The sequence below is a fragment of the Lodderomyces elongisporus genome, chromosome 2 (assembly GCF_030384665.1).
Source record: "Lodderomyces elongisporus chromosome 2, complete sequence".
Taxonomy (NCBI): domain Eukaryota; kingdom Fungi; phylum Ascomycota; class Pichiomycetes; order Serinales; family Debaryomycetaceae; genus Lodderomyces; species Lodderomyces elongisporus.
Genome location: NC_083674.1, coordinates 84,652 through 97,426, shown reverse-complemented (window position 1 = coordinate 97,426; position 12,775 = coordinate 84,652). Strand labels below are relative to the sequence as shown.

Here is a 12,775-nt window from a genome sequence, read left to right as displayed (position 1 = left end):
TTGAAACCTTTTTCTTTATTTTTTTTTTTTTTTTTGAATTTAATTAAAAATTAAAAATTAAAAAATTAAAAATTAAAAAATTAAAAATTTAAAAATTTAATATTATGTGAAATAACTTTTATTTCATTCACAGTATTCTTTATTTGGTAACACGGCATAAAAAGAAAAAAAAAATGCGGGGATGTGCTTGTGGCACTTGCTGCTTCTAACTGGTGGTGCCTTGTACCTCAACAGACTTTTGAGAATAAAAGACACAAGACATACACCGACACTCAGTGAAGGTTTGGGTATTGGTTCAAGTTGTTGTTGTTCCCCCCTCGCCCCTCTCCCCCATAAACAGTACAATTGCTTAAAAAAAGTATAGAGCAAATAATGGAATTTTTTTTTTATTATTCTTTTTTTTTTTCAACAAAAAATTAAAAAATTAAATTAAAAATAATTAAAAAAAAATAAAACCAAAGCCCACCATAGTCATACCTTACCCCAAACCATTTCAATTCTACGCGTGGTTGGCTGACTCAGTTTAGCAAACAACGTAATTCTAGTTTCTTATCCTCTTTTCTTGCTTTTTCTTTTGCTTTCCTTTTTTCGTTGTTGTTGTTGTTGTTTTATCGTTTATTTGTTGAATGAAACGGCAACCATAGTCATGTGTATGTGTGCATTATTGCTTATGTGTATGTGTAAGTGTAAGTGTAAGTGTGTGTGCGAATGTGCGTGAGTGTATGTGTGTTTGGGAAGTGGGGGTGGGGGGAAGATGATGGAAGAGGGAGTGTAATGTTCAAAGAGGAGGAAGTTGAGTTAATTAGATTACTTTTTTACTCTGTCAGTCTATCTATCTGTCTGTTGTTGTTGTTGTTGTTGTTGTTGTTGTTGTTGTTGTTGTTGTTGTTTTAAAAGTAATAGTACCTTGAGAGCAGTGCATGTCAAAGGAGTATGAGACAGAGACCAAGGAGTTACAAAATGTCAAAATTTTATTTTAAATTTCCATCTCTCCAAAATGCTCGGAGAAATTCGTGGTTTAATTTTTAATTTCTTTTTTTATTTCTTTTTTTCCAATCTTTTTCTTCTTCTTCTTTTGGATTGGATCTACCTCTTGACTCCACCACTCCACTTCCACAACTTGGTCTTGTTGCTTTATTCTTTTTTCCATTCTTTTCTAATTCACATTTCGTGTTTGTACTTTATGCTTCGGTGTGTGTATTTTTTTATTCTTCTTCTTGTTGTTCAAATTCAATAAGAGATAAAAATTCCGCTCAGATATACCCTTCTGTCTCTGCTTATTGATCCATTACTTTTTGAAGTAGGGGTTACTTGCACAACTAGCGAAACATACTTTTTAAACTACATCACCTACACTTCTCTTCTACTATAAAGTTGCGTATAAACACTTGAGGAAGAGATGTTGGAGTCAGATAAGAAGAAGAAGAAGAAGAAGAAAAAAATAAAATAAAGACAAAGACAAACATAAACATAAACGTTCGCTGCCATGCCAATTAAACTGAACAAACGTCCTGACATCATCACCAGTTTTCCATTCTATGTCGACAAAAAAGAGATTTCCTTTGCCATTTTGCCCTTTTTTGCCTCTATCTTTTCTTTGGGTGCTTTTGGTGCCTGTTATCCTCCCCAATATTGTCGGAATAAATTATTTTTGCATGACAAACGTATCATGGGGTTGGTTCAACTTCCCTTCTGTTTATTTTTCAATTATTTTTTTAGTACAATGTGCTTCTTCTTCTTCTTCTTTTTCGACCCCCCTCCCTCTCAGAGTAAAAATTTCCTGTTGCTTGCTACAAACTCCTCTCCTTCACAATCCGGCGAAGTGAATTTTGACTTTGGCGACACCGCGCATTGCAACAACATGCAATCTCCACAAGCAACAACCAAAACAAATTACACATTTCGGAAAAAAAAAAACAACAGAAAGAATTTACATATGAAAACAATAAGGCAAAAAAGGAATTACGTTTGTTTAGAAAGTTGAGATAGAAAGGAAGGTTAAGAAATAGAAGCAAGGCGGGGAGTGGAGGGGGGGTTTAAGAGGAAAGAAAAAAAAAAACAAACAAAATCAGGCAACCATTGCATTGGTACAGCCTCACGAGTATCCTCCACTCAGATTGTATAGCACAAATAACGGAAACATCAGATGTACAAGTTTCAACTTTTCCACCGTTTCGGTTATCAAATTCCGCTGTTTTCTTTTTTTTTTTTCCTTTTTTTGCGTTTAATGAAATGGATGGTGACAGGATTTGCCCAAAAAAAAATAAATTAAAAGAAAAGAAAGATTAAAAGAAATGAAATGAAATGAGAATTACCTGTTAATGGCTCTTTGTAAAGCTGGACTTTGATTATACGAACTCTTTATATTTTGGTTTGACCCCACAAATCGAAAGTTTTTCTCCAGATTTCTCGTAAATACAATATAGCAAACAATACCAAGTACTTTTTGGTTTGCTTATGTGGTGTTGAAACTCTTTTAAATTTCAATTTTCCATTCAGTGCATTTTGCATTTCATCATCACCACATACAAATATACAACGCAGCACAAACAAATATATATATATATGTACACTAAAAATAGAAGAACAAGCAAATGAAATTAATGCGAGCATTGATGCGATTTGTTGAAATTTTGATGACGACTTTTTGAAATTTTAAATTTTTTTATTTTTTTGTTCTTGAGTCTGAGTTTGAGTTTGGCAGGTTTATTCTACAACTTTTATTGCAATATTTCAAGAAATTTGAGATCCCCGCAATCTCCAGCAATCTCCTGCAATTCCCGCGATTTATCCTTTCTTTCTTTTTTTTTCCTTCCCCCCTCCCCGCCTGCCCGCCGCAGCCTATTTCAATTTTACTTTTCTCCACACACAGACACACACACTCTCTCACTCCATACTCCCCTTCCCCCCACCTCCCCCACACGCAAGAATTAATCCGATAAATAGTGCGAGCTTAAAATTTATTACTTTTTTTTTTTATCATTATTATTATTAATTCCGAGAATTCTGGTCTTGTCTACTTGTGCTTGACAATTTGTGTTATTCATTCCTTGGTATGCCACTTAATTCGTTATTAAGGATCTATTGTTCTTAAAAGAATATACATATGCCATCCACTTTTAAAAACCTAACAAACACTTACACTTACACTTACACACATACATACATACACTTTCTCTCCAACTCTCTTGTAATATGCTTGTCTTCCATATTCCTTCTCCCGGTAATTGTACTTGTCCCCAATTCCCCACCTCATCTACTCTTACATACTCTTCATTCCTGTAAGCAGCAAAGTGGGGGAGAGAAAAGAGATAGTGAGAGATATTGAAGGATAGAGAAGAAAGGGAAACCCACAAGCATTATTGGTAAACAATACACATGAACAATACTGTGCTTCATAATCATAGTGTTAAATTACCTTTTCCCTTTGCCTTATGGGAAAAATAAATCTCAAATTATATAAATATCCCTCTTCTTACCTCTCTTTCTTCCACCTCGTTTCCTTCTCCTACTTCATCCTTTACAAACAAGATTAATCAAGATTGCAAATCTTTGAAACAAAAAAGACAAAAAGGACAAAAAGGACAAAAAGGACAAAAAGAACAACAACAACTCTGTTTCAAATTAAACCCACTGATTTACAACTAAATTTCTTTCCAATAGACTGTTATTCTAAGAATATATATACATAAATCTACATAAATAAATAAAAAAAAATGACTGTTGACTATACCTGGTGGAAGGACGCTACAATTTACCAAGTTTACCCAGCAACCTTTGCCAAAGGTTTGCAAGGCAGATACACTGGTGACGACAAGACATTCGATGGTGCTTGCGGTGATATTCCAGGTATAATCTCCAAGCTCGACTACTTAAAAGACTTTGTCGATATCATCTGGCTCAGTCCTATGTACGATTCACCACAGGATGATATGGGGTACGATATCAGTGACTACCAAAATGTCTACCACAGGTATGGTACTATGCAGGACATGCAAAATTTAATAGATGGGTGCCATCAACGCGGCATGAAGATCATTTGCGACTTGGTCATTAACCACACTTCTTCTCAACACGAATGGTTTAAAGAGTCTCGCTCTTCTTTGGACAACCCAAAGAGAGATTGGTACATTTGGAAAAAACCAAAATACGACAAGGACGGAAACAGATGTCCACCAAATAACTGGTTGTCCCATTTCTCGGGCTCTGCATGGGAGTTTGATGAGACCACTGGTGAATATTATTTAAAGCTATTTGCCAAAACACAACCAGATTTAAACTGGGAAAACGAGGAGACAAGAAAAGCGATTTATGACACTTGTTTAAAGTTCTGGTTTGAGAGAGGAATTGATGGTTTTAGAATTGATACTGCTGGTATGTACTCCAAGGACCAGGCATTCCCTGATGCCCCTATTGTTTATAAAGATCAGTATTACCAGCCAAGTGGAATGTATACAAACAATGGTCCTAGAATTCACGAGTTCCACAAGGAGATGTTCAAGAATGTCACCAGTCACTATGATGCTATGACCGTTGGCGAAGTTGGTCATTGCAGCAAGGAACAAGCATTGAAATACGTTAGTAAATCTGAAAATGAAATGAATATGATGTTCTTATTCGACGTTGTTGATGTTGGCTCAGATAAGGGTGATAGATTTAGATATAATGGTTTTGACTTGAAGGATTTTAAAAAAGCAGTACAAAACCAATGCGAATTCATTTACGGAACGGATGCATGGTCAACAGTTTTCATTGAAAACCACGATCAACCCAGATGCATCTCGAGATTTGGCGATGCTAAATACCGAGTCAAGAGCGGTAAATTGTTGTGCTTGTTGCAGCTGACCTTGACTGGTACATTGTTTATTTATCAGGGACAGGAGATTGGTATGACCAACTTGCCACGTGATTGGCCGATTGAAGAATACAAAGATATCAACACCATCAACTACTACAAGGCGTTTAAAGAAAAGTATGGCAACGATGCTGATTATGCCGAGAAGGAGAAGAAGTTGATGGATGTTATCAATCTTGTTGCTAGAGACCATGCAAGATCACCAATGCAATGGGACTCTTCTGAGTATGGTGGATTTTCTGACCATGAGCCATGGACGAGAGTCAATACCAACTACAAGGAGATCAATGTTGCTGACCAGTTGCAAGATCCCGACTCTTTGTTGAATTTCTGGAAGAAATCACTCAAGGTGAGAAAAGAGTACAAGGATTTGCTCATTTACGGGTCATTTGAGATTTTGGATTTCGATAATGAACAATTATTTACATATGTCAAGACATTGGAGAATGCCAAATCACCTAAAGCATATGTTGTGCTTAATTTCAGCACCACCGATGTCAAGTTTGAGAAATTGGTTGAAGGGGGTTCATATAAATTGATCAATTGTAATGTCAAAGAGTCTGAAATGGTGGAAGATAGATTATCGCCTTTCGAAGGACGTGTTTACATTGTTGAATAATGGGGCGAGTAACTACAAAAGGAGGATAGTAAATTAAAAAAAAAAAAGAAAAAAGAAAAAAGAACAAAAAAGCAAAAACAAAAAGCAAAAACAAAAGCAAAACAGTATTAACAAATAGATAATAGAAATAAAAGAAAAAATAAATACTAGATAAATGTAAGTTTAGATGATTTTTGAATTTTTGTTAGGTTTTAAACTTGGGTCTCAAGTATTGTACGGTAATAGATTAAACACTTTCTTGCTTCTTCCACCTGTTTTTGGAACAAATACAAATTGAAACCTTTGCCAGAGGATAAACATGCACAGGTTAGTTAGTTGCAGCATACCAAAGATCATCTGATCTTATGCAGTGGTGTTTTATGTTGTTTATACTCTGCTTTTAACTGCATAATACAATGTCTACATGTAAACAAGTGTAAACATGTGTAAACAAGTGTAAACAAGTGGGAACAATTGTGAACAATTGTGAACAAGTGTAAACAAGATTACTAAAGCGCAATTCCTGTCAAAAGAATCAAGCAATGTTTACATCCAACTCTTGAAAAATGCTCCAGCTCCCTATAATCGCATTGAAAATGAGAAGGAAGTTGCATACGACAAGTATTACAACATGCAGCTATCTGAATTGGTTGCACCACAAAGAAAAGAATGGAAAAAGAAAAGAAAAGAATCAGCAAATGGGATTGTAATATGCCGCTGATGAAGAGGTAAACAAGTGATTTGTATACAAGAGCTAATAGATCAAAAAAAGGAAATGGATGATTCCGGTACAAATAAGTGTTTTTCCTTTTAAATAATGGAAAACAACAATTAGTTGGTGCCATATAGAATAACATTTTCTCACCTCCATCCGTCTCGTCACCAAACTTCCCCTCTGCCCCTCCACCACCTCCTCTCACTCAAAGTAAAGGATGTTTATGGTAATTGTTGCGATGAAGGTGCATTAGTATCACTATTTTCAAAAAAAATAATGCTCAGAGTGACTCGTGTTTTAGTGTTTTAGTGTTTTAGTGTTTTAGTGTTTTAGTGTTTTTTTGCCAAATCTTTTTTTTTTTTTCATTATATGAAAAGAGTGTTTTTGACAAGGCACTCTATGTTTTTCCATTTTTTTTTTCAAGACAATAGCATATAAAAAACAAAGAACCAAATTAAAAGGTCTTCTTTTGTCAATGGTGTCTCTTCCCTTTTCCCTTTTCTTTTTTGATTTTGATTTTAATTTTTTTTGTTTATTGTTCGTGAAACAATGGTTTTGAGAATCTTGATTTTAAACTCGATTTAGTTTATTGTGTTTATCTCAGAAACAACAAACAAAATATATATCACCTTTTTTTTTTTTTCTTGCCAATTGGCTATAGTGTAATTTTTTGCCAGTAAAGTTGAAGGATACACGGAGAAAGACGAGGGGGTCCGCATATAACAGACTCATAACCGTTGAAGTGGCTTTTTTCTTATTGATGATTTTGTTTCTTTGTAATATTTTGGCAAGACCTTCATCATTTTTTATTATTATTATTATTTTTATCTTTCTATTTTGATTCTTCATTGATATTTTTCTTTTTCTTTTTCTCCAATATTATTGCATTCATCATTTGCAGTCATCGAATGGTAAACATTGATTTGAACAATGGTTATGAAGAAAGCAACGAGGCCAGGCCAGAGAACTGAGATAGGAGAAGGAGGAGAAGTGGAGAAAGTAAAAATGATAACCACTGCATCATCATCATCACGTTCATATTAAATCACCACCACCACCACCACCAACAACAACTACTGTATGTACTACAGCGCCCTATTTTTTTTGGGGGGGGGGGGGAATGCCGAAGCATTGATAAGCCAGCATTGCCAGCGATAAATTATGAAAATGCCGGCAAGCACACAAACAGACAGACAGACAGACAGAGAGACAGAAAGAAACACAAACAACCTAGGTTTTAATTCGTTATCTGGTTGACAGTAATTACTAAAAGAGAGTGAAACCTTTGTATCGTTAATCTTAGTCGTGATGACTTGACATCTAGTATTATTGTGGCATTAAATTACGTGAAAGAACACTATTATTATCAAGTTGTAATTGAGTAATTTTAGCACTGATAGTCCTAGTAGTAGTAGCTGATTATTCGACAACTATACCAATTGAACCAATTAGTCTAGTTTATTACAAATCAGTGGTTATAAGCTACGATAATTTTTAGAACAATATAAAAGGCGTTTTGTCAATTTTTTTTTTTTTTGCATCTGTCAATAATCACCAACAATTGAAAATGGGGTTTTCTATTTCCTTACAAAAGAATAACAACAACAAGGACAAGAACAACAAGAACAACAGAAAGGCATAGAAAGATTTGAAAGGGAAAGAGTAGAGTGAGACACACACACACAAGATATATATAAATATAAATATAAACATTCAAGGTAGTAATTAGATCTTGCGGCTCGGGTTTGGTGCTTGAGAGTAAGGTTTAGGTTTCTTGACCCATTATTGACGATACCGATATGTTTTGATCTTTGCTGAATTGGGTGGTGATACACATATAATGATAAGAAAGGGCTGGTGTTGGTGTTAGTGTTGGTGTTGGTGTTGGTGCTGGAAGGGGGAGGGGAGGAGGTTTGGTTAGGTATCTAGTGCTTGTGCTGTGCAATTTTGCAAAGTTTATAGTTTATCTCTTGATCTTGCGTTTTCCTCTTCCTCTTTCTCTTAGTCTTCCGCTTCTTCTTTTTTGCTCAATTGTTGTTATCCTCTATTTGTCAATGTCATCGTCTTTATTTACTACTTGTCATCTTATTGTTCTTCTTGTTTTGGTGCTTAATTGGTTTTTTTTATTTTATTTTTAATTTTTTTAATTTTATTTTTTATTTTTTTTTATTATTTTATTATTTTATTATTTTCAATTAATAAGAGATAGTTACAAACCATTGATCAAAGAGGTTCTAGACGTATCAAGATTTTCTATCCATGTAAATGGTTGAATGTGAAGCAATGATTAGTCCCACATTTGTACTAATGAGTATCATGGATACGTGTAGATGATGTTGCTTGTCTAAATTGTGCTATTTAAATTTTTGGCGAATTCTTTTAATTTTTTTTAATTTTTTTTAAGTTTGTTTCAGAAGTCTTTGACGGTGAGACCAATTTTGTACAAGCAAACACAATAGGAGTAAGACAAACAAAATTTTTCAACATTTTTTTTTTCTTTTTCAACATTTTTTCAGTTTTAGGAAATAGACAAGAAAGCCACACAGCATGACAATACATAAAGGTGCTAATGCAGGTAAAGTGATAGCAAAGGGACGTTTGGTATTGGCATTGGTGTTGGAATTAAAATAGATATTGGTGCCAGGGTATCGGGGTATCGGTACGGGTACGGAATGTAGAATGCTGTAAATGGCAATGTTTGTTTTATTTCTTTTTTACAATAAGGAAGACATTTGCGTCTCAGTCACTCAGTCACTCAGTCTTTCTCACACTACCTATTTTGATTGTTCCAAAAGTGTTTAGAATGTAAACATTCTGCTATACTTTGCTTTAAAGGTTTAATGCTGCCTCACCGTTTTATTGATTGTTTAAAAACTTTTCGGCTAATTTTTAAAGTTGGTTTCTTTTTTTTTTTATTTTAATATTTTTTTTATTTTTATGTTCATTAACAAATATAATCCTTTTCTTGTCTCTCGACTTCTACTACAGTCTATCAACTCTGCTTATTTGTTGATATTGGTCATAGAGGTATGAGGTAATATTGCATGGAATACACGAGTAGTAGAAGAGCTTTTCAAAGTAAAATGGAAAACAAAAGAGTAAGTTACTATAGAAACAAAAAGATTAGTGAAGTGTAGTTTGTGTTCCACTGACTAAGGCATCAATGGCACGTTGGTGGAAGAGCTAAATCATTTTTCCTCCCCTTTTTTCCTTTTTCCCTTTTTTCACCATTTCCACCTGCTTTTGCAAATGGTGTTTTTAATTGGTTTCCTTTCTCTTCCTCTCTCCATGTAAAAGAAACATAGAAAAAAAAAATAAAGTTGTTTATCATCTGTTGAATAGTGATTGATAAAATGAGGAGTGTGTCTGATATGAGAATGTTCAAACTCTTGGTGTGTAGAAAAATTTGTCTCTTGCGAATAAGACGAGCCACGTAAAGACCGCCTGTAGCCAGGAGAGGTTTCGAGGTTTGGAGGTTGTGGGTGTATGGTTGCGAGAACAACAGAACGAGAACGTGAATTTAAAGCGAGAATTAGAACCAAGAGGGGAGAAAGAGAGGGGGGGCGGCTTGTTCAAGGGCGGTTAAACGACAATACTACAAAATAGGAAGAGGAACACGAAATGCAGGGCGACTGAGCAGGTTTGGGACAACGAGGGTGGCAGTATGAATGTGATTGTGAATGTGATTGTGGGTGTAAACATGGTTTGTACGTATTTTGATTGAATGTGAGGTACGAGGCGGGTGAATTTATTCTAACAAAGTGGTTCCAAGTATTCTATTCCGCTCGCTTAATAAATGTATACAATGTTTATTTCTTATCTTTTTTTTTTTGTCTTTTCTTTTTAGCTGGCTTCTTCAGTCCAAATACAAGGACAAAGAGTATTCTACTTGTCACTAATACGAGGAACGCGTGTGCTAATGTCTCGAGATTTGTGTTTATGTGTTTAAGTATTTATGGGCCTATAAGTTTATGGAGGTTGGTGATCTCAAGCAACCCAAAGCAATATTTGTCCAGCAATGTTTTTTTTTTGTTGAACAAGCAGTTGGCGACATCGGGAGGTGACTTTATGCAAGAAAATTTCTCTTCCTCTTCTTCTTCTTCTTCTCTATTATTATTATTGTTCATCATTCTAATGTAGTATAAAGAATGTAGATGTTTACATGTCTTTCTACGTATGGTGTAGTGGATTTTGCAATACAAGAAAAGAAATGTATCTTGTAATATTTGGCAAGATTAGTCCAATATTATTCTTCTCTTGTTTCTTACATACTATCTGTTTATTTTGGTTCAATATTTTTTTTTTTTGGGTAATCTACTTGCAACTGGTTCCAAGTCAAAGTGTGGTATGGTACGAGTTTTTGTTCCTTTAATTCCTCTTCCAAAAGGTGACTTCTATCATTATTATCACGATTATCAATTCTTTTCATTAATTTTTTTTTTAAATTTTTCACCAGAGAGGTTACTCTTGATAAATTGAATACGTCATCACTACAGAGATGGTTACAAGTGTTGGATTCGATGATGTGCCAGCACTCGGTTTTTTTTCTTTCTTTCTTCTTTTTTTTTTCTATTTATTTCAAAATGGCAAGGTCATAAAAAAGAAAAAAGGTAACAAAATGTCAGCTGGAATTACAAAGGAATGATCTTTCCTAGGAGTCAAGGTTTTGTATCTTGAAAGGGATATGAAGAGCTCTTTTGATTATCTCTAATTTGTTTCTTGTTTCTTGTTTCTTTTTGTTTTGGTTATATTTTGAAGATTTCCGTTGTATTCGACTTTTCACCATTGATTCAAACACATTGTACTTCCATTGCATGTGTAAGAGATGCGCGATCCCAGAACCTATTAGTTGTTGCTGCTGCTGTTATCTTTGCACTTGGTTATGGTTTAAGTTCTGGTTTCGAATCTGAATTTTGAATATTCTTCTACATTCTTTCCTTGACATTGTGTGTTGGTTTGTATAGAAAGGAAAAGTGGAATTTCATCGAAGCATTCTATTTTTTATTTTAGTGTATCTAATTTTCTTCTTTTTTTTCCATCTTCTGTTCTTTTGGTATGGATGGTTTTCAACCCTTTTCTACTTTACCCTTTATTATTTTGTTTTTTTTTGTGACCGTGGGATCTACGCTGATAGAAGGAAGAGAAGTCTTTGATTTTATGAAAGAGTTCATCTTTTTTGGTGATAATCTATTTTGCTCTGTGTTTTAACTCATTACATTCTGGTAAATCATATTACATATTATTATTATTATTGTTGTTATTATTATTTTTTTCATTCATTCATTCCTTCAAGCAAAAGCAGAAGATTTCCACTAGTGGTGTAGTTTGTGTTTTGTTGAGCAAGTGGCATGATATGATATGATATGATATGATATGATTTGATTTTCTGTTTATGTTTCTGGTTCTGGTTCTAGTTCTAAGTGTGAATTATACACAGATCCAATCACCTGTTTGTTTACAATTGGCAGATTACAACTCCGGTACATTAATATATTGGATGAGAAGAAGTACTTTTATGTCTTGATGGCAGTAGTGAAAAGTTTATTTAGTTATTTTTTGTTTTCCCTATTCTCTTTGAAAATACTGCTTTTTTTTTATTTTTTATTTAATTTGTTTAGGAAAATGTCTACTTTCTCTTGATGTAGCTGGTCCAATTAGACGATGGATGCAATTGTGAAAAAAAGAGAGAAGAAAACAAGCTAAAGCTAAGGCAAAGGCAAATGTAAAGGTAAATGCTAAATGTAGTATTGGTACATCCTGTAGGTGCATTGTATTGGTGGTGCCCCACTTGCCACTTGCCACTCTGTCAGAGACATAAACTTAGACATAGACATAAATACCGGACTTACTATGCATGTCTATGCTGTTGCCCTAAACACATATCAATAGGGGCAGAAGAAAAGACAAGACAAAACAAGACAAAACAAGACGAGTTGAGTCGAATAAAGAAGTATAGTCTCTATTGCTTGTCTTTTGTGCACCAAAACTATTTTAACCAAACTGAGACAAGTTGGATGTAGAGCAGACTAAAAAGCAAAAGAGACACCACCAACAACAACAACAACAACAATACCACAAACACCACCAACAAGAAGATTTTTTTTAGAGGAAAAAAAAAAGGAGTGAGGAATTGCATTTGAAAATTTTTTTTTTTTTCTATATCATTTTCAACAAAACAATATTCAATGGTGCTAAAATACTTGACTCTATCTGTAGAGCTCCTAACCAACAACCTCAGCAGTTTTTTTTTAAAATTTTTTTACTTTTGTGTTTATTATTTATTTTGTGTTTATACATTCAAGAGCACACTCTGCGTCGTGAAGTTGTATGTTCCTGAGAGAGACGGTAGTCTTACAATTATGGTACTTTTATTATTTATTTTTTTTTTTGGTTTTTTGACAAGGTATTACAAGTTGATGGAGAATACAACAAAACAACAACAAATAGTATATTCAACAGGGAGTCAACTAGTCTTTATGGTTTAATATGCTGTTGCTTTGAGCTAGTTAATATGTTTTGATGATGGTAGGAGAAGTAACTAGAAGAAGGTGTGGTTGTCTGTGCCTCCCTCCCCCCTTCTCCATCTCCCTCGGTTTATTTCTCTTTC

General features: G+C 34.3%; 1 protein-coding gene across 1 annotated transcript; it reads left to right on the top strand. All coding sequences in view use genetic code 12, as the record gives it.

Annotated features, from left to right (window-relative positions):
• Positions 1–3,716: 3,716 nt before the first annotated feature.
• MAL2 (Alpha-glucosidase) lies at positions 3,717–5,474 on the top strand (the record flags this gene model as incomplete). Its single annotated transcript, XM_001526481.1, has 1 exon — positions 3,717–5,474. One exon carries the CDS (start codon positions 3,717–3,719, stop codon positions 5,472–5,474), a length of 1,758 nt encoding a protein of 585 aa, XP_001526531.2.
• Positions 5,475–12,775: the final 7,301 nt, after the last annotated feature.